The sequence below is a fragment of the Aedes aegypti genome, chromosome 2 (assembly GCF_002204515.2).
Source record: "Aedes aegypti strain LVP_AGWG chromosome 2, AaegL5.0 Primary Assembly, whole genome shotgun sequence".
Classification (NCBI taxonomy): domain Eukaryota; kingdom Metazoa; phylum Arthropoda; class Insecta; order Diptera; family Culicidae; genus Aedes; species Aedes aegypti.
Genome location: NC_035108.1, coordinates 158,924,606 through 158,947,612, shown reverse-complemented (window position 1 = coordinate 158,947,612; position 23,007 = coordinate 158,924,606). Strand labels below are relative to the sequence as shown.

Sequence of the window (23,007 nt, the reverse complement as noted above, 5' to 3'; positions counted from 1 at the left end):
GCAGAGAAATTCTGATGTTGCTTTTAGCCCTCCATTGTTCTATTCAATTCTTCATCAGAGTGGTTCTTCAACAGACTATCAGAGTTAATTGGATGTCCGGATTTAGAAAATATCCTTGAATATAATATCAGATTAAGAAAAGTGCGTCATGGCTAGAAATCGCCTGAAGAAAAACCTTTCCTTCGATAGAAATGTGCCTGTTGTTTCAGGATTTATGATAAAAATTATTTAAGAAACACAACAAATATAAATAATTTTGTTAAGTAGATGAAAGAACCGAATTTAGTACTATACCATTTAATTCCACTATAGTTTGTATCTTTTGACAGATTTTGTTATTTCTAATCAAGCATTGTTGAAATTATTTAGAATATATTGGAACGAAAAACATGAAATCTTAGTTTGTTGATTTAAACCGTAATTTTTATTTTGCACCAAAGCTTTGTTTGAAATAAGCGAATAATTGATTGTATTTAGGTATTATTATTTTTTCTACGTGTTAAGTGCTAACATCTGAACGTGTGTTTTTAGATTGCGCCAACGGAGAGCTTCTCAGCAGAATATCATTGACAAAATTCCATGAGTCTCCTTCTTCAAAACTAGCACCCTTTTAGCAAAATTACTTGTTTTTGGGTGTGATTTAAACATGTGTAATATGTAATCCCTTCTAAAAAGTTGTACCATCGTTACCCATAAAATTGCCTTCATTACATATCCTTTGCAACCGTCGTCAGTATCTTAATCCATCTGTAGTCCGAGTGATCAAGTCTTCTTACAAATATACGCCACACCAACACATCTTGTTGACAAAACCACAAACTCCCCTTTGCCCCTCCACACGTTCTCTGAATACAGACCGGAAACGAGCCAAAGACAGAGCATCACATAATTACCAGTAAAACTTTTCGCACACACACCAGCAAAGAGGTAAAACTTCTTAAAAACTCATTACCCAACAGTAAAGCCCCCTTGGATCCATAATAGCAGCACAACACATGGCAAAAAGAGGGTGCTACCGGAACCGAAATAGTGCAAGGCTGCTCTGTAGGAAAATGGAGGAAGAGACTCTGGCTCGACGATGTTGATTTCAGCATCGTTGTTTACCGTGAACATTTAGCACGAAATTAATCTTTCCTCCAGCTTCCGCGGCAAGTGCAGCTTGTTTTCAACAAGATGGTAAAAATAGTGCGATTCCACAGACCGAAAAGTGGGAAAACAAAAACAACATTCGTCCTTTCTGAGAACAAGGCGATTCTTGGGTGGGATGAGTCATTCTCGGTAGCATCGCAAAGGTTTTCGTTTGCTGCGCTTTAAGTTTACTTTCTTGATGATGAAGGTGCGTTTTTATATTTGTTGATTTTTGAATTGATATCGATACTTGTGTGTTATAGCTTGTTGATAGAGGAATTAGGGGCGTAATGGACATATTAAGTGAATGCTTTTTTTTGCTCTAAGTCCTACTAGAAACTAACTAAAATAAAAAAAAACCCTCAGATGCCAATTCCGGTAACGAAAGAGGAAAACAAATTATTACTTATTACCTAATTGTGAAAAAGTACAGTTTGAATGCGCGATAATTTTAATTCGGGGAAAAGTTACGCAACCCCTTAACACCTTAAGAAAATAATAGATGACCCCTTAGTATTTCGAATCAAATTTTAAATTGTCACATTCTTTCCAAATAAACTTTATACTTTTATTATAACAACACGTAAATCTTTACACATTGTTAACCATTCATTAGATAGTATATGGTGGCCAAATGCCGGTCGACAGATAGTAATCTCCAGCAATACGGCTGCTGTAGACACCCATTTTCGACTTTTTACCCAGCAATCCAAAAAGACAGACTGGACAAGTATTTCCCATGTAGACGTTGCTTGGGTTCAGCGCCAATCGGAACAGGGTATGGGCGTGGACATGACTGCACAAAATCGGCTCGGCAACTTCCGCATTCGAGAACAGCGGTATCGCACAGTTGGGCTGGGGAACCATTCCGTTATTTGGATAGAAATTCTCATGACCATCGGCAATGCAGACTCCCCAGAAACAACGCGAGGTGATGATCATTTGCACATACTTGGCATCCGTTTTGTCCAAACGCTTCGCAGTTCCAATGTCTAGGGGCATCATGTACAAGGGACTGGCGGGATCCAAGCCGTAAATAGCTCCAAGCTGACCACCTAGAGCACTACCTGCATTTCCTGCAATTTGAGCTCCCATACTGTGGCCAACTAGTGTAATATCTTTCATGGCGATTCCTTTCGAGGATACGGACGAGATGAACTGGGAAAGATACTTCGCCACTGTAAAGGTGTGATTAAACGCCATATAATAACCGAAAATAGCTAGGTTTCCCCAATCCACTACGCAAAGGTTAGTGTCAAAATATTTGAAGTAATCTGTAGTCATATCCTTGATCCAATTGCGACTTCTGTTATCCATCCAGCCGTGAATGATGAACACCAATGGCTTTGAAGTAGAGATCTTCGAAGTCAGACTGCTGTCATCCAACATTGTCTGCACCAGGTTTGGGTTGTTCCTAAAATCGTGTATGTTCATCAAATCAACTGTTTCCCATCAATTCTGAACGTCATCTTACCGATTTCCACACCAGAAAGTAATGTCCACCGATAATGGATTACCAGTAGAGCCTCCGTTCAAGATAACTTTGGTTCCATTGGCCAGTGCACCGAACAAACTATCCATCAGCTGAGCGGCATTATAATCCGTATCTGCGGTGAATATGTTCAGTAATCCAGCAAATGCCCTGTCGCCAAGTAAGGCAAGCACTAAAATTGTTAGTAAAATTTTCATTTTTCCACTGCCCAGTGGCTCAGTGTAGCTTATTCAACTTCAACAACTTGTATGATAGAAAGTGCCACAAATTCGCGCTAATATTCAGTTTTCGCAAAAAAGATCGCCATTGTTCGATTGGATTCGGTTTTGATGAAGCGTTTTTCGAACACAGACAACAATGATGAGTATTGATAAAAGTATCTGGTTGTCTGCAATAGCAAATAAAATTTTAAAATAATACCAGCTTGTATGTTTATCTCTGACATTGAAAAAAGGACACTTTTAAAGAAGTCCGCTGATTATGAAATAATGCAATACACGTGATTACTTAATGATGCAGAAGAAGTTTCGCAATATTAATCAGCTGTATCAACAAGTCAGGCACGCTTCGGTTAATCAATGACAACTCATTGTTCACATTGTATATTTTCATGGTAGAAAATTGCATTGATTATTAAACAATAAAATGGAAAATTTTCAGTTTGGGTCCACGAATTCCAATAAACATAATAAATGTTAAGATTATTACCTGCAAAACAGACTTTTGAGTTTGTTCCGAGCTTACCTGTAAATAAATGAAAATAAAAGTTTTTGTATTAGAAAATGAAATATTTGGAGAAACAGTGCATTGAAAGAAGTGAAATAGTTTGACCTTTTTAGTACGATTATTGTTCTACACACATTTCTAATGAATTATAAATGTAATCGAAAAATCAAAATACATTCAACGCTCCATAACTAGATAGTAGATTTGGGGATGTTGTATCTGATTCCATTCTCAGAAAAGTTCCAGCACGTCACAAGACAGCTGAAAATAGCTACAGGTCACAGAAATTGTATGATACACTGTCTTCATTCATGTTTACATAAAGTTTTAAGTTTTATTTATCAAACTTTTTTGTGTTCTAACCCACCAAGCATGCAAATTATGACTTTAAATTTCATTTCAGATATAATTTGGTTGAAATTGCATTCAGTGCCCCAATAACTACTAGTAACGGTACAGATCACGTTTTGTAGTCTGGTAGTAATGATAGAAGCAATGTTAATTTGGTACCTTTGCTATTTGGAGACCGTGCTTAACTTTAAATCTCTACAATGGTCACGGGAAAGTTCGTTTGGTCACACGTTTCAAAGCTCTACAAACATCCCGTGGACCTCCAGAAAAAGATTTCTTGAAATCAATATTTATGCAAACCTGCCGCAGATCTCAGAATTATTTGAGAGGTCCTTTAAGATTTTAGCCAGAAGTATACCAAACATTTTTGTCAAATCAAATAAAAAGCAAGCAGAGCAAGTAGAATAACAGTAGTTGAGTTTACTTGGATATAAGTGATGCACGGGTCATACTGATTCAAAATATTTGTCATAATGTGTTGAAGCCTTTTAAAATAATTGACATGAGTTTTTAAAGAAATATTAGCATTATAGCCTCAAAGAGATTAAAATTGTAAAAACAGTGCAAAGACTGCTGAAATATTTTCAGTAAATTACGCTTATTCTTAAACATCTTTTGGAAAGAATAATTTTTAGCAAAAATAATTGTATCATATTGTATGTAAAATGCCAGTTAAATAACAAAAATTGAAGAAAGTGATCCTCGTTTATACCAATTATGACCGGTTAACAGGAAAACAATATTTTTAAATTGGTATCGATTCCTAACATACCTTGAAACCAAAAAAGACGGTTTCGGAAGTCTATTGGGATTTTAGATTCTATTTTAATAATGTATAAAGTAAACATAATTTTTAAAATATTTCTTTTGCAGTTTTTCCCTGTTCCTGTTTGCATTGTATTTATTAATTGGCCGAACATATTTCAAAAATCACATGTTGTGCAAATTTAAAATGAAGACACAAATGAACAAATTTTAAACTTTTGTTAATACAATCTTCATTGTATTAAAAATATTGCCCTGTCTTGAACTATATATTATATTTTGGGACAAAAAGATGCATTAACCACTCTACTGGCACCTTCATTTTTTACCGCTCAAAAAAATCAAATCGCGATAGCTTTTTTGTTTCTCGATATTTTTGCACCATTTTTTCACAACATCTCAAAAAACTCTTCTAGTTAAGGAATCAATGTCGATATTAATCATTGGTGATCTAGATTTGAAGATATTCCGATGTTCTTTGGGGGACGACATTCTCAATATAAAATGTCTTTGACGGCCATTTTGTTTTTGGTCAATTTATCAAAAAAATGAAATGTGTACTATACAATGCCAGGTAATAAGGAGCTACTCTGAAAAAAAAAATCATACAAATCGGTTCAATATTTTTAAAGAAATCTGAAAATTACGATATGAGATTTTTAAGAATTTTCAAGATCTTCATTTGTCCAGCGTGGTACCAGAAACATAAATGCTCATTTCTCAAAGACGGCTGCACCAAATTGCTTCATTTTTTCACAATATACTCGCATCAATGTATCATTCCGAAGAGTGAATATCCGAATACGATAACAATTCTGTAGCCTGAGAAATTAACGTGGATTATGGTTAACACGTCGGTCCCCCCAGGAATTTTGGAATATCTCCGGATTCAGATGATCTATGATCAATTTTGATACAGGTTCTTAAACTGGAATAGTTTTTTGTGAATTTGTGAAAAAATTGTGCAAAAATATCGAGGAACTAAAAAGTTGTAGCGATGTGAATATTTTGTTGATGTTAAAAAATAAAGCTGCCGGTAGAGGGGTTAAGCTTGGAAAACAAGCATCTTGAATGTTTCTTGTTTCTTTTTGATCTAGCCTTTATGCAAGGCGAAGGCTAATAGGATTTTTAGGAGCCAGTTATCCGCCGTGGAAAGAATTTATTTGGGGTGGGGTGTCTTTCCACTAGCCACTCTCCTTATCCACCTGCTATGTCCTTGATGATAGATCACAAGAAGACGTTTTTTTTTTATTGTGATGAGTGGGTCTTGGTAACGATGAGTTCCTTACACTCTAAACAAGTTTTAGTTATCAAGGTATCTTACAAAACTTTTAAAAATAAGATTCTGAGTGGGTTACAACATACCCTAACCTTTCACTTGTTTTCCTTTTGTTGTAAATAACGCAATATGAAATTTATGTAATATGAAAAATAAATAAACAATCTGAATAATATTGTAAATAAAAAGTCTGGGTAATAAATAAATTTGTAATTGCAATAATGAATGAATCAATAAATAAATAAATAAATAAATGAATAAATAAATAAATAAATAAATAAGTGAATAAATAAATAAAGAACAAATCTGCACTCGAAATCAACAACAAAATAGATAAATAAAGACACCTTTAGCTACTAAGCGTAAAATAAACATCACTCAAAGGAGTTCTGTTTGATCTTCCGACCTTGACGCTTGCTTCTGCGGGAGCGGATGACGAGGGCAGGATCAAACATGTCGCGCGTCGGTCGAGTAAAGTGAAAAAGTGCCGCGATCGGTTAGTTCTGTTTGATCTTCGACCTTGACGATTGCTCCTTGGCAGTGCGTCAAGAAAGCCCGAGCAGTCGTCAGTTGTTTTCCCTCTCGGGTCGTGCGCCTATTTTCTCTGAGTGCTTTTATATAGCCAAGCAAACGAGTTAATCTGAATGTGGATTGTTGCTGCTCAATTAAGGATGACGGATCAATTGGTGAGCTCGTTTCATGCTACTATTTCTAATCTATAAAATATGTATGACTGCACATTTAATCGATACAACGGTAGGACGTAAATATGATTTTTCAACAAACTATGAATGGTTCGTCACTGTGAGTGTCGACATAAACTCTAATTCATGAATTATATATGTTTAACATTTTTTTTTGTTTTCAAAACACCCCTTTCTTTTTATCTTTATTTTTGTAATTATAAAAAAAAAAACTTTGAATGGTTCGACACTACAAGTGTAAACTTGCGAAAGGTTCACTTTATTCAACAAACTTTGGATGGTTCGCCACTGTAAGTGTCGGCATAAGAATAAGAGTGTTCTATGATGTTCCAGCCAATCGAGTTTTTGTTTCTTTTCAAATAAGTAAAATATAATAACACATGCTTTCGTCCTGACAGCTGTAGGAATGTTACATTTAGATATTTGTTCAACAAACTTTGAATGGTTCGTCACCTCAAGTGTCGGCATAATTTTCCTTTACATAGAAATTGTTCATATCAAATGAAAATATTATATTTTCATAAAAGCATATTTATATTTGACAAAAAACTATTTACCATGGTCTAATCACTTATTAAAGTGAATCCTTCGACCCAACGATCCCCCCATTAACAAACATCTTTTCCAGTAACCTTTGTGGAGATGCAGAGGCAAACACGGTCTCCAAATAGCAAAGGTTACACACTAACATTCCTTCCCCCAATCCCACCTGACTGCAAGGACGTGGCCGGCGCCGTTATTGACCCTGTATAAATAGAGGCACTGAATTATGCACACTGAAGAAGATTATGGCCAATCCCAGCCGAACTTCTAGTTGATTCTTTGTGCATTTTCACTGACTTCGGTCAATCACGGAATAGCAACCATTGATATGTGTAGTCAGTCTAAGCTAAGCTAAGCTAAGCTAACCGTAAAATAAACATCACTCAAACACTTAACCGTGGAGATTAACGTTTATCGTACACTTAAACATTTAAATAAATAATTTATATAATACAAAATAAAAAAATATATATCAATTAAATTAATCTGAACCAAAAGCTTGCCTTTCCACCACATAAATTCATTGTTACCCAAATGGTTGGTAACAATGTGCTTGACATAGAAAAGTGACATCTGGGGAACAAAATTTGGATCAGTTTTATCACTATCAAATAGATATTTGTGCTTGGAACTTTTTGGCAAAAATCCAACATCTAGCTGTTCAGGATTTTTAGATGCAGAAGGTTGGAGAAAATTTGGATTGAAGCACCATCGGATGAATATTTATTCAGTTTTCCATCTCAGATAACTCTTGATCTATTGAACAACTCTGCGGAAGATACTAACCTTCTGGCACATAAGTCACATGAGATAAAAAAAACTGGAGCCTCCTAGTGTTATACTTTACATCGCCCACCGATTGATAGCTTTTGATGTACTGAATTACTGTGCCGAAGACGAGCTGATCAGGATCTCAAGATACAGAAGATTGGAGAAAATTCGTTACTAGCGCATCCTTGTATATCAATTGTCACTGCTAGATGACCCTCGATCTGCTGAAAAACTTTGCTTAAGAACCGACACTCTAGCTCAACAAAATTTGAGATTCAAACGATTGAAGATTTTATCTGGCGCGATGCTTTTGCAATTAAAATTTTTACTGCCAGATAGCCTTTGATCTGCTGATCAACTTTTGTCAAAGGCATCAATCTTCTAACTTATAAGGATCTTAAGATATTGAAAATTAAAGAAAAAGTTTCACAGATAATATTTGTTACTGACAAACAAGCATTGTTACTTCTTAACAACTTTGTCGAATACAACAACCTTCTAGCTCATCAGGATATCGAAATGTTCAAGATTGAGCGAAATTTGTTATTAGCGCCACCTAGCGAATAAATTTCCAATCATGTTGACCTCTGCTAGGTTGCCCTATATCGGCTAAACAACTTTGTTGGAGACACCAACCATCTAGCTTGTCAGGATCTCTAGACATAGAAAGTTGAAGAATTTGTTACTAGCATCACCTAGCGGATTAATTCCTAGTTATATTTATTACTGCCATATAAACCGCGATCTGAAGAGCAACTTTGTCCAAAAACCCCAACCTTTTAGCTTATCAGGATCTCAAGATGTTGACAATTGAAGGAATTGTATTACTAGCGACACATTCATTTCATTCATCATTTATTTAGTTAACACTGAATCAACAATTTCACGCCACAATACTCGGTTCGTGGCCGCATCTCTCCATCCTCGGTTCTGCCCACGCTCGCCAAATCGATACGCACTTGATCCGCCCACCTAGCTCGCTGCGCTCCACGCCTTTTTGTTCCAACCGGATCCGAAGCGAACTCCATCTTTACAGGGTTGCTGTCCGGCATTCTTGCAACATGCCCTGCCCATCGTATCCTTCCAGCTTTTGCCACCTTCTGGATACTGGGTTCGCTGTAGAGTTGGGCGAGCTCGTGGTTCATTCTTCGCCGCCACACACCGTTCTCCTGCACCGCCAAAGATCGTCCTAAGCCCTCGACGTTCGAAGACTCCAAGTGCTTGCAGGTCCTCCTCGAGCATCGTCCACGTCTCATGCCCGTAGAGGACTACCGGCCTTATGAGCGTTTTGCACATGGTACATTTGGTGCGGGCGTGAATCTTTTTTGACCGCAGCTTCTTCTGGAGGCCATAATAGACCCGACTTCCACTGATGATGCGCCTCCGTATTTCACGGCTAACGTTATTGTCAGCCGTCAGCAAGGATCCAAAGTAGACGAACTCGTCGACCACCTTGAACGTATCCCCATCTATCGTAACACTGCTACCTAAGCGAGCCCTGTCGCACGCGACCCCGCCAGCTAGCATGTACTGTGTCTTGGCCGCATTCACCAACTGTCTAACTTTTGCTGCCTCGCGTTTCAGGCAGGTGTATAGGTCTGGCACCTTTTTAAATGTTCTGTCGACGATTTCCATATCATCCGCGAAGCAAACACATTGACTGGATCTCGTAAAAATCGTACCCCGGCTGTTAAGCCCGGCTCTCCGCATAACACCTTCTAGCGCAATATTGAACCACAAGCACGAAAGTCCATCACCTTGTCGTAATCCCCAGTGGGATTCAAACGAACTGGAGTGTTCGCCTGAAACCTTCACACAATTTTGCACACCTTCCATCGTCGCTCTTATCAGTCACGTAAGCTTCCCGGGAAAGCTATTCTCGTCCATGATTTTCCATAGCTCTACGCGGTCAATACTGTCGTATGCCGCCTTGAAATCGATGAAAAGGTGATGCGTTGGGACCTGGTATTCACGACATTTTTGGAGGATTTGCCGTACAGTAAAGATCTGGTCCGTAGTCGATCGGCCGTCAACGAAGCCGGCTTGGTAACTTCACGAACTTGTTTACTACAGGTGACAGACGACGGAAGATGATCTGGGATAATACTTTGTAGGCCGCATTTAGAATGGTGATCGCTCGAAAGTTCTCACAATCTAACTTGTCTCATTGTAGATGGGGCATATTACCCCTTCCTTTCACTCTTCCGGTAGCTGTTCTGTTCCCCAGATTGTGCCTATCAGCCGGTGCAGACAAATGGCCAGCCTATGCGGACCAATCTTTATGAGTTCAGCTCCGATACCATCCTTACCAGCGGCTCTATTGTTCTTGAGCTGGTGAATGGCATCCTTAACCTCCCTCAAAGTGGGGGCTGGTTGGTTTCCATCTTCCGCAGTACTGACGAATGCATTTCCTCCGTTATCCCGTCCTTCATTGCCTGTGCTCTCAGCGCAATTCAGGTGCTCGTCGAAGTGCTGCTTCCACCTTTCGATCACCTCACGCTCGTCCGTCAGAATGCTCCCATCCTTATCCCTGCACATCTCAGCTCGCGGCACGAAGCCGTTGCGGGATGCGTTGAGCTTCTGATAGAACTTACGCGTTTCTTGAGACCGGCACAGCTGTTCCATCTCCTCGCACTCCGTCTCCTCCAGGCGGCGTTTTTTTCTCCTGAAAGAGGCGGGTCTGCTGTTGCCGTTTCCTTTTATAGCGTTCCACGTTCTGCCGGGTCCCTTGCTGCAGCATGACCACCCGCGCTGCATACTTCTCCTCCAAAACCTCCAGGCACTCCTCGTCGAACCAATCGTTCCGTCGACTCCGTCCCCCGTACCCGATTTTGCTCTCAGCTGCATCGTTGATGGCTGCTTTTACTGTTCTCCAGCAGTCCTCATGAGGGGCTTCGTCCAGCTCACACTCTTCCGGTAATGCAACCTCGAGGTGCTGCGCGTATGCCGCTGCGACATCCGGTTGCTTGAGCCGCTCTAGGTCATACCGGGGCGGTCGTCGGTACCGTACGTTGTTAACGACGGAGAGTTTTGGGCGCAATTTGACCATCACTAGATAGTGGTCAGAAACGATGTTAGCGCCACGATAGGTCCTGACGTCGATAATGTCGGAGAAGTGCCGACCATCAATCAGAACGTGGTCGATTTGCGATTCTGTCTTCTGTGGTGATCTCCAGATGTATCGGTATGGAAGTCTGTTCTGGAAGTAGGTGCTACGAATAGCCATATTTTTAAAGGCGGCAAAATCAGTTAGTCGTAGGCCGTTTTCGTTCGTCAGACGGTGGGCGCTGAACTTTCCAGTCTTCGGTCTGAATTCCTCCTCCTGGCCAACCTGAGCGTTTAGATCTTCTATGATGATTTTGACGTCGTGGCTTGGGCAGCTGGCGTACTCGTTCGAGCTGCACAACTTGCACATTCTCTCATTGATCGGCCACCACCCGATCACGCGCCTCTGCATATCACCCATCACTATAAAAGCTGTTCCCAGCTCATGGGTATTGCCGCAGCTCTGGTAGATGGTATGGTTACCTCTAAACGTTCACACCATTGATCGCTTCCAACACACTTCCTGCAGCGCTATGATGCCGAATCCGCGGTCCTTCAGCACGTCGGCGAGTATGCGTGTGCTCCCAATGAAGTTGAGAGATTTGCAGTTCCACGTACCGAGCTTCCAATCGCTAGTCCGTTTACTTCGCTGTGGTCTTCGCTGATTGTCCTGGTTCGTATTCTCTCGTTGATTATTTGTTGCTTGATTTTTTTTTACGGCTGACTTGCAGGGCCTGACACCAACCCCCTAGATTTCCGGAGGACCATTTCCCCTAAATGTTCGGAGGACCATAGTGCACAGTCCACAGAGTCCTTCTCTGGCACTCGGACGATGATCAGCCGCCCCTGACATGGGGAAACAGACGCTGTTGTGAGCCGCTCCTAACATGGAGTACATGGTTTGCAGAAGCAAAAGCAAAAGAAAACCCCCTTTTCCCTGTCAGCATACGACCAAAGTTCCCACCGGGGTTGGTTACCCGATCTTCCCTAAGGTTACTCGTACCCCGGCCAGTACCGCGAGGAGGTAGGGATAGGAGTTGCTGGGCAAGAAGCTAAGGACCGCACAAAGGGGTCTATTTTATTCCTTCAGGTCCGCGAGATACCAATGCTACGCCATGCCCAGCCATTTACCAACCACGACACCTAGCGACACCTAACGGCTTAATTCTCAATTATATGTGGTACGGGCAGGTAGGCATATCTGCTGAACAACTTTGCCGAAGATACCAACCTTCTAGCTCATCTGGGTTTTAAGATATTGAAGATTGAAGGACATTTGTTACATTTGCTACTAGTGCCGCCTAACGGATAAATCGTCAATTATATGTGTTACTGTCAGGTAGTAGAATGGATGATCAATATCGACACAGGTTCCAAAACTAAAAGAACTTTTTGAGAACTTTTGAAAAATGGTGCACAAATATCAAGAAACAAAAAAGTAATGGCGGTGTGACTAGTTTTTTTCAGCAGTAAAAAATGAAGCTGCTAGTACGGGGGTAATTATGAATTAATAATCATCTCAAAGCTAGAAATTGTGGTTCAGCAGAATGTTAATCAAAGTATGGAAAAATATGCAAAGAAGACGATGGGAACAAGAATATCGTGCATGATTTGATCAGGAATGATCTATTTCACCTCAGCTTTTCGATTGATCTCATTACCGACTCTACGACCATATAAACTCATTGCGTTCGATTAGCAGACTCAATCCATCAAGTGGTTTTCATTTCCCGTGGTTCTTTTTCCCCATCACGCTCATTGTCCATTCTCTAAAGAGAGAGATAGAGGTGGTGCTGCACGATCCATCCCAACTTTAATTTACCAAATGGGTTTTAAATAATTCACTCCCGCTCACAGGGTGGACTGGCAGAAGTTGGATGGCAATTGGGACATCCGTCTGGATCAGGAGGAAGAGGGTCAAAGGTTGGAAACTGGTTCAACGAGTATACGTGGAATGTGGTTTCGTGCACGACCTACATCATCCTTTCAGTTATCCGTCCGGAAAGTGGAAGATGAGCTACGCGTTCCAAAGCCAAGTGGAGCTGGTTGTGTTTTTTTTCGTACGTCTTTTCATCCTGTTGAGCCTCCATAAAGTTTTCCGTCAGTAGCCTAGGTATGAACAGAACAAATCGCTCGGATATGGGTTGGTTGGTAATGCTTTGAATGATGATGCTTTAGATTTCATGAATAACATCCGTCGGTTGTGCCAATGAAGTATGATGAGAAAATATTTCACGTGATGCATTGATCAAAAGATTCGTTTGAAAAGTTTTCATTGAAACCTTTTGATATTTCGAAAAATTTCATATTCTTAAATATTACAACAAATAATATTAAAATCGCGAAAACTTCTCTTAGAATCTGTGTAAATTTTGATCATTAGTCATCTGAATTTGGATATATTCCGAAATTACTTGGGGCACTCACGTAAATATCTCAGGTTACATGTTTTTTTCTTATTCATCATATTGTGAATTTTAGATTCTTTGAAGACAACTAACCCGTTTTGTATTATTTTTCCAGAGAAGCTATTAACTGACATTGTATATCCCATATATTATTTTTGTCTAGTAAATTCCGTATATTTTAACAACTTCTTACTACTAAGAAGCCATGGTGTGTGTACACGGTAAGAATTAGAACCTTCGATCCATTGGATTGAATTCTTGATTTAATTCAAAATACTAATCACTATGATTTGTAGAGTTTGAACATTGAATTCGCTTAATTGTCTTTAACAATATAAAGTGAAAAGTGATTGATTTTGGACATCACGTCTGTTTGGTGAAACAATCATTGACAACTATGTGTATAACATATTGAGATTATTTCGACCCATTCTATCAGATGCCAGTTAGCGTCGAGGTAAGATACAAGACTTGCACTCAGAAGGAAGGTTCAAATCTGTGTTGGGCGGAAACGTTCATTTTGACTTTCATATTTTCAAATTAAAAAAAATGCAACGTTGAATTCAAGAGCTGTTCGATATCGAAGAATTCATTTTTTACCGTATATCCATCTAGAGTCGCTTTATCACTTAGATTCAACTATACTTCCAATTTCACGTTTGAAATTTCCATCCTTTAACAAATGAAAAAAACGTGCATACTAAAAGGTTCAGGTTAGATATTCGGCTAGCAAACACACATGCCACCGCGAAAAAACAGCAATATCCAGGGATTCCAAAACACGTCCATCGAATAGACGTACAAAACGTAGAAGTATACAGAGAAATTGCTGTAGGCAGAAAAAATATATATTCCCTATCCTTGCGCTGAGCCCACTAACGATGTATGTGTCCCAGTCTGCCGGTGGGTATTTGTACAGAAAACATACCAAGCTGCTCGAGATCGGTTCACATTTCGTTATCATTTTCCCACTGGAAGGGTTAAAACAAAACATTTCGCTTTGGCGTATTACAACAGAGCATCAGGATATGGAACCGACCAAACACAAGTCAGTGTGGAACAGTGAAGAGGAATACCCAAGGGAACGATTTTACTGTTTCTGGTTTGCTTTCTGATTTTGATGCTCTTGTATGCTACCTGTAATATTCACATTTATTGGGATAAAGTGGAGCTATCGATGAAAAAATAAACTTCTAGTTCCTAAATAGTAAATATCAACATATAGTAAATTGTATTTGTCGCAAATATTAGTAAACCCGGAAATTATACAATCATAACAGATGTGACGCACTACTTTAACGGTTTGAAGTAATTTTAAGAGCCTAACCGAATCGAGTAGGACGATAGTTCCGGTCCCTGTTTCCAGCTATCGAGAATGTGTTACCAAAACCACAAAATGTGAACCAATTTCGGGTAAATATGCCGCCAAATTTATGAACTTTTGGCAGACAACTCACGTGCTTGACAGGTACACGAGGATCGGAAAACTTGAGTTTTGTCTTTTTGTATGTTGCTATAAAATTCATACTTACGTGCAAATGTATGATGTTACCCATTCAAAACATACGAATGGTTTTAGAGCTACCTTTGTAATTACATGTCTAACTGAAATTGTCTGTATAAAAAAAAAACTTTTTTTTTAGTGTAGGCCGCAAATTATATTTTCTAGTATTTTTGTTCAAAAATTAAGAAAATTCTCTACAAGTCTTTGTATGCATGACTTTTTTGTAGGGGTTGCTATTTTTCAATTACTATATTAAAAAAATAATCGGGTAACGAAGTATAACCCTTTTTAAATGGTAGTCCAGATACATTTTGGAAAAATTAAGTCATCCAGAAAATTTCATTGAAACCTGATAGGTTGCTATCAATATCTATTCTTTGTAGTGCGAAATACGTCAGTTCCCATTCGAAAAGAAATAAATTTGTTTTGTTTTGTAACTATCTAGAATTTGTTTCTGGAATTTGGTCATTTAGAGGGAATGATCCTCCGGAAATCTAGGGGGTTGGTGTCAGGCCCTGCAAGCCAACCGTAAAAACACATCAGCACAGGAACGTCAACGAGAGAATACGGACCGGAACAATCGGCCAAGACCACAGCGATGAAAAAGGACTAGCAATTGGAAACTCGGTACGTGGAACTGCAAATCTCTCAACTTCATTGGAAGTACACGCATACTCTCCGATGTACTGAAGACCCGCGGTTTCGACATCGTAGCGCTGCAGGAGGTGTGCTGGACAGGAGCATTGGTGCGAACGTTTAGAGGTAATCATACCATCTACCAGAGCTGCGGCAACACACGCGAGCTGGGAACAGCTTTCATAGTGATGGGTGATATGCAGAGGCGCTCGATCGGGTGGTGGCCGATCAATGAACGAATGTGCAAGTTAAGAATCAAAGGCCGATTCTTTAACTTCAGCATAATCAACGTGCATAGCACACACTCCAGAAGCACTGATGATGACAAGGATGCATTTTACGCGCAGCTCGAACGCGAGTACGACCGCTGCCCAAGCCACGACGTCAAGATCATCATAGGAGATTTGAACGCTCAGGTTGGTCAGGAGAAGGAGTTCAGACCGACGATTGGAAAGTTCAGGGCCCACCAGCTGACGAACGAGAACGGCCTACGACTGATAGATTTTGCCGCCTCCAAGAATATGGCCATGCGTAGCACCTATTTCCAGCACAGCCTCCCGTATCGGTACACCTGGGGATCACCTCTGCAGACAGAATCGCAAATCGACCACGTTTTGATCGATGGACGGCACTTCTCCGACATAACCGACGTCAGAACCTATCGTGGCGCTAACATTGACTCCGACCACTACCTGGTGATGGTGAAACTGCGCCCAAAACTATCCGTCATCAACGATGTACGGTACCGACGCCCGCCTCGGTACAATCTAGCGCGACTGAAGCAACCGGATATCGCCAATACGTACGCGCAGCATCTTGAGGCAGCGTTGCCGGATGATGGCGAGCTCGATAGGGCCCCTCTTGATGACTGCTGGAGGACAGTCAAAGCAGCAATTAACGACGCTGCCGAAAGCATTGTCAGATATGTGGAACCGAGCTCAAGAAACGATTGGTACGACGAAGAGTGCCAGGTGGTTTTAGAGGAGAAGAATGCAGCGCGGGGTGCAATGCTGCAGCATGGTACGCGAAAAAACGTGGAACGATACAGACTGAAACGGAAACAGCAAACCCGAAACAAAAATCGCCGCCTGGAAGAGGTGGAATGCCAAGAGATGGAGTTGCTGTACCGTTCTCAAGAAATGCGGAAGTTCTATCAGAAGCTGAACACATTCCGCAAAGGCTTCGTGCCGCGAGCTGAGATGTGCCGGGATAAGGATGGGAGCATCTTGACAGACGGACGCTAGGGGATCGAAAGGTGGAAGCAGTACTACGATGAACACCTGAATGGCGCAAAGAACATAGACACAGAAGGTCAGGACAGCGAAAGCGATGGCTACGTCAGCACAGCGGACAGTGGAAACCAACCAGCTCCCATGATGGGGGAGGTTAAGGATGTCATTCAACAGCTCAAGAACAACAATGCCGCTGGCAAGGATGGTATCGGAGCCGAACTCATCAAGATGGGCCCGGACAGGTTGGCCGCTTGTCTGTATCGGCTGATAGTTAGAATCTGGGAAACGGAACAGCTACCGGAGGAGTGGTAGCAAGGCGTTATATGTTATATGGAGTGTGAAAATTATCGTGCAATCACCATCCAAAACGCCGCCTATAAAGTGCTATCCCAGATTCTCTTCATTCGTCTATCACCTATAGCAAACGAGTTCGTGTGAAGTTATCAAGCAGGTTTCATAGACGGCCGCTCGACAACGGACCAGATCTTTTCCGTGCGGCAAATCCTCCAGAAATGCCGTGAGTACCAGGTCCCTACGCACCATTTGTTCATCGATTTTAAGGCGGCATACGACAGTATCGACCGCGTAGAGCTATGGAAAATCATAGACGAGAACAGCTTTCCCGGGAAGCTTACAAGATTGATCAGAGCAACGATGGACGGTGTGCAAAACTGCGTGAAGATCTCGGGCGAATCCAGTTCGTTCGAGTCTCGGCGGGGACTACGACAGGGCGACTGATTTTCGTGCCTGTTGTTCAACATTGCGCTTGAAGGTGTCATGCGGAGAGCTGGACTTAACAGTCGAGGCACGATTTCATGAGTTCCGGACAATTTGTTTGCTTCGCGGACGACATGGATATTATTGGGAGAAAATTTGAAACGGTGACAGATTTGTTCACCCGCCTTAAATGTGAAGCAACACGAGTCGGGCTAATGGTTAATGCGTCGAAAACAAAGCACATGCTGGTAAGCACAAAGAGCGCGACAAGGCCCGCCTAGGAAGCAGAGTTACGATAGACGGGGATACCTTCGAGATGGTGGACGAGTTCGTCTACCTCGGATCTTTGTTGACGGCTGACAACAATGTTAGTCGGGAATTACGAAGGCGCATCATCAGCGGAAGTCGTGCCTACTATGGGCTCCAGAAGAAACTGCGGTCCCCGCACCAAATGCACGATGTACAAAACGCTCATAAGATCGGTAGTCCTCTATGGGAATGAGACGTGGACTATGCTCGAAGAGGACCTGCAAGCTCGTGGGGTTTTCGAACGCCAAGTGCTTAGGAAGATCTTCGGCGGGGTGCAGGAGAATGGCGTGTTGCGGCGAAGGATGAACCTCGAGCTCGCTCAACTCTACCCAGTATCGTGAAGGTAGCTAAAGCTGGAAGGTTACGCTGGGCAGGGCATGTTGCAAGAATGCTGGACAATAATCCTGCAAAGATGGTGTTCGCTACGAATCCGGTCGGAACAAGAAGGCGTGGGGCGCAGCGAGCTAGGTGGATTGACCAGGTGTACCTTGAGAGCGTGGGTCACAGTCGATGATGGAGAGAAGCGGCCGTGAACCGAGTGAATTGGCGAAATATTTTTGGCGAGGCTTTATCAAGATAATTGATTTAAAGCCCAATAAGTAAGTAAGTAAGTAAGTCATCTCATCGGATGTCCAGGAAATTGGAGTAAATTGCTATTCAATAGGGTAACGACTGTTTATTTCGTTCTTAACCGCTAATAGTTGGCGCCAGCGGCAAAAAGTATGGACAACCTTTCGAACATGTAGTTTCTCTCACTGGCCGCTGAGCGGTGACACTGATGTTTACATTTCACTCACTGATCGTAATACGCTCGTTTCTCAAATTTCTCAAACTTCCAACACAAGCGCATGGAAGAATGGTAGTCGAAAATTGTCAAAACGTATAGAAAATAATGAAAAACGTGAATTACAAGCAATTAGGAAACTGGATCGAAAAAGAAGTGATTAGAAATCAAGCGTAATGTGAATAGATTACTTTTTGTTTTTAGTTCATGTTCCACGGTGCTTTCTTTGCTTTAGGATTTCGTTTTTACTTCCACTGAAAAAGAGCTATCTATTGCCTTTTTAGTTTTGAATATCGCCCCATTTAGATGTCTTTTAATCTATTTTGTACTTTGGGAGTTGTAATGGTTTTATAGTTCAAGGTCAATTTGCTCAGATAATAGTCGTTTTCGCAACAAGTTGCATAATGATGATTTTTACAGCACATTTATTCAACAAGGCTTGCCAAGTTTAATAATTACGACGATTGCTGTATAAATTAAGTTCTCCAATTTCGTAGAAAATTACTTGAGGGTATCAGAAATCATATCGGAATACATCCACTATTACTTCAAAACTTCTGAAAAAAAGTTATGGAATGATGCATTACGCAACTCAAAATAGTTGCGTGATGAGAAAGCGTTGCGTAATTAATCATTACACATCCATTACACCAAGTTTCAGTTGTGTAATGACTATTTCCGCACTGCATAGTTCAGTGCAGGAAAGTAGGTCGTTCCATGACAGATTGGCGTGCTGAAAAACAGCCTATTACGATGATAAATTGCAAAAATATCTTGTGCAATTATTCATTTAAATACGATTAATTATTGCTCTTTGAAATATGAAGCAGAATGAATACAGCGTTACATCTGCTGACGGCAATCTTAGAGACAATTTTGGAAGTATATTTCAAGAAATTCTTGAAAGAATGAAATAATTTCTATATGAGTTCCATGGAAAGTTTCTAAATAAAAATAAAAAAAAAACGACGGAGAGAATTAAAAAAAATCTGAACCGCCTTTTAAACAATTTGTGGCAAACGTTTTCGAGATACTCGTAATTTCAGATTTTTATAAAGATGAATTACTAAAATTATCTTCTTATTGTTTCGTTTAGTATCAGGAAAAATTGGAACTGCAACCATACGGTATTTTTGAACAGGATGTTGGTAGAATCTATGACTCTATGATTGAGTTATCGTTCGTGTTATTTAATGTTACTTAGAAATTAAAACCAGGTAAGATGATAGAGTGTTGAATGCCATTTCTAAAAGAGATTATTTTTTGACACATTATGGAAAATCCATAGAGGAAAATAAAAGAATGTTTGTGAACACACTTTTTTGAATACGGTTACATCAAGTAAGATAGATGGGACATTCACATAATTTAAATATTCCATGTAACCCAATTGGCAATACACTGTCATTCGCTGCCACTTGATTCAGCTCCCAGACCCGAGACACAGATTGTAGCAACGGGTATGATACGAGTTTTCTCAGGGGAATTGCCGAAAATTGTGTATGCAAAATTTATCGCACATTAATAAATAAAATCGATTGCTCTCTGCGTCGGCATCCAGTGTGTGGAGCTCGGTTGCTTTTAACGTTTCACTCAAACTCATCCACTCCACGCAGGCGGTGGTGTCCTGTGCTGTTGATTTCTCCCAATTTTGAGAACGGCCTTGACTTTTTAAAACCTATCCCCTGGACTGCCACCCACTTCATCGTTGTATTGTGCGTCGGAATTCAAGCATCGGAGCGAACTGGAGTCCACACATGAATCAATGTAGGGGAAGGGGGGCAAAGTTTATTTATGAGGGATTTCATATCTGCTAGATTTTATGAAAAACCAAGCTTTTGAAGCTTCCGTTACGGTGTCCTTTCAAATTAGTGTTACACTTATACCTACATTTACGTTATTTCTATTCACGTTAGTTCTTTTTTGTTATTCCATTTTCGTAATATTAGGCAATTCTAATAACGTAAAATTACATCATAGATTTTGTATGAGAGAAAGCATTCGTTTCACTTACTATTTTGAATCTTTTGTAAATTCGGCGCATTGGAGCTTGTGCAAACTCAAAGAAGATAACTCCGTTCTTTGAAGTGATCTAAGATAAGTCTTCTTTAATTCGTAAAGTTTAATGAATCTTCATGTAATCAACAATATGAAGGTAACTTATGATCATCGGTGAGCTTCATCATTGTGTTTCATACTCACGCAAGATCAATTAACTGTGATCTATAGTGTTCTGGATTAAATGCCTATCTAAGGTCATGTAAATACTCATTTCAATTGAGGATTTCAGATCTACATGCGTAATGATCTTTCAGACGTTAATGAATATGTTTGACACCCAAACTGGTTTAATACAATGTATCCTATAAAGTTTCGATTTCAACAATTGTTCTCGAATAATCAAAAAATACTATGAGTGAAGGCCTTTGAATCTACATGCGTAACCAGAGGGCTTCCGTAGGTTAATGAATATGGCTCATACTCATGCATACTCGAACAAACATATCTCTCAAGTTTTTAGTACGAGGACTGACTAGGGTTATGTAAGAACTTCGTTGAACCCAGGACTTTAGATCAAAAAACGTTTTTAATGATCTCTAAAAAATAAACGAATAAGAGTTACACTTATGTGGGCTTATACAATTATGTTGAACCAAGTTTGGGTTCTGACTAAGCTTCCAGGTTAGCAAAGAACCTCTTGGAGTGAAGGCTTTCTGATCTACAAGCATAACTAGATATTTCTTGAAGGTTAACGAGCATGGCGCAATGAAATATGTCCTGCTCATAGTCCAACAATGGGACCATGGAAAATGTCCTATATTTGAGTCCAACAAGAGCAAGACTTCGAATCTACAGGTGTAACCAGCGATCTCTCGAAGGTTGTTGTATAAGGTTCATACTCAAGCAGGCTTAAATGAATTTAATCTGCATGTTACGAGGCAATTGATTGCTTTCGGTTGGTCAACACTTCTTTTGAGAACAAAGCTTCTAATCTACGTCATACCCAGTTTGCATCTGGAGGTTAATGAATGAGATTCGTCATCAAGCCAACAATATAAAGTTTTGTGTTCAACGGTTGTTTACGCTTATTGAAAAACTGCTTTGGGTATAGGCCTTATTTAACAGCCGTAACCAAACACATCTGGATAACTTAAGAATGAGCTTCATTCTCATGTAGGGGGTTTGGTTGCGTATACAAGTTGTTTATAAATCTTCGGGAGATCACTGGTGACAGTTTTAGATCTGAAAACTTGTACTCTGGGAAATAATTGGATAACCTTGAACAGTCAGTCATTGAACTCAACACATGATAGAACTTAACTGTTTCACCCAGTATATGTATATTTCTTGTTTGCATTGTTTTGAAAGGTTACTCGGTACGCTTGAAGATCTGATGACCTGTATTCCAAGTAATGCGCGGATAACTTTGGACAGACGTAAACATAATCTTCGAGAATAAGTCCCCTACCCATTACGTAAATAGAATTAGGCCTTTCAATACATTGCATCTTTAGACCCCACTCTGCCCTTCATAGTACGATTGTATGTAGCATCCAGTTTAGTTGCCGTATTTTATGACTGGCAGCAGCTGCACCAGCCCAGCATCATGTAGCCTGTGTGTTGTTCGTTCGGAATTCGTGATTTTCCGTCGGCCGACGGACGACGAGATGCACCTGGGATAAAGTGGCGGGTGTGGTCCATTTCATTCGATGCCTACGGAGGCTTTTTTATTGTTTGGAAAATACACACAAGTCCACAGTTTGTACGCATGTAGGTCACTGAGCACGACATCATCTCGGTGTGGTCTCCATACAACGACATTTGTACCGGGTGATGCTGGATTTTGGGTGGGGTTGTGCTTACTGGTGTAGGCCTCGGATTGACGTAATCCGGGTAGTTCTATGCGATCTGGGACGGGGTTCCCAATTTATTAGTGCAGTTTACTATCACAGTGTCCAGCTTGTCCTTTTTTTCATGTATTCTATGCCAAAAACGCTGAGATGTACCAAATGTACCATGTTCTTCTTCTTCTTGGCATTAACGTGTTCTTATGAGCACTTCCACAGTTATTAACTGAGAGCTTTCTTTGCCAAAGTTGCCTTTTTCGCATTCGTATGTCGTGTGGCAGGTACGATTATACCCTATGCCCAGGGAAGTCAAGGAAATTTCCATTACGAAAAGATCCTGAACCGACCGGGAATCGAACCCAGATATCTTTAGCATGACTTTGCTTTGTAGCCGCAGACTCTAACCACTCGGCTAAGGAAGGCCCCATGTACCATGTACAAAACGCTAATAAGACCGGTGGTCCTATACATGGACCATGCTGGAAGAGGACTTGCAAGCACTTGGAGTGCTCGAACGAGGTGCAGGAGAATAATGCGTGGCGGCGAAAAATGAAAAAAGAACCACGAGCTCACTCGAAGAACGGATGAGCTCAGTATCAAGAAGGTGGCGAAGTTCGGAAGGCTGAAGGCACGCTAGAGCCTAATCATTAATATTACCCTCCTTTTCCCGAGCAGCCTAGAAAGTCTCAGTGTTTCGGTAGCGGTTGTTTCAATTGGCTAAGAATTAACACTATGGACTGCCTGTTCCGGTAGTAAACGTTCACC

At 40.6% G+C, this 23,007-nt stretch overlaps 2 protein-coding genes across 9 annotated transcripts in view; both read right to left on the bottom strand.

The window, feature by feature from the left end:
* Positions 1-23,007, bottom strand: part of LOC5577895 (Down syndrome cell adhesion molecule-like protein Dscam2) — a 574,667-nt gene that overhangs the window by 265,428 nt on the left and 286,232 nt on the right. The window lies entirely within an intron of this gene.
* Positions 1,672-2,880, bottom strand: LOC5568373 (pancreatic triacylglycerol lipase). Its single transcript, XM_001657977.2, has 2 exons — positions 2,603-2,880; positions 1,672-2,542 (listed from the first exon to the last, which is right to left on the bottom strand). Exons 1-2 carry the CDS (start codon positions 2,815-2,817, stop codon positions 1,741-1,743), a joined length of 1,017 nt encoding a protein of 338 aa, XP_001658027.2. The 5' UTR covers positions 2,818-2,880; the 3' UTR covers positions 1,672-1,740.

Bases quoted from the DNA above. Each gene is read 5' to 3' on its own strand.
- LOC5568373 (XM_001657977.2), bottom strand. From the start codon at position 2,817: ATGAAAATTTTACTAACAATTTTAGTGCTTGCCTTACTTGGCGACAGG. The intron at 2,543-2,602 runs GTAAGATGACGT...ACACGATTTTAG, and splicing joins ACTTTCTGGTGTGGAAATCG to GAACAACCCAAACCTGGTGC.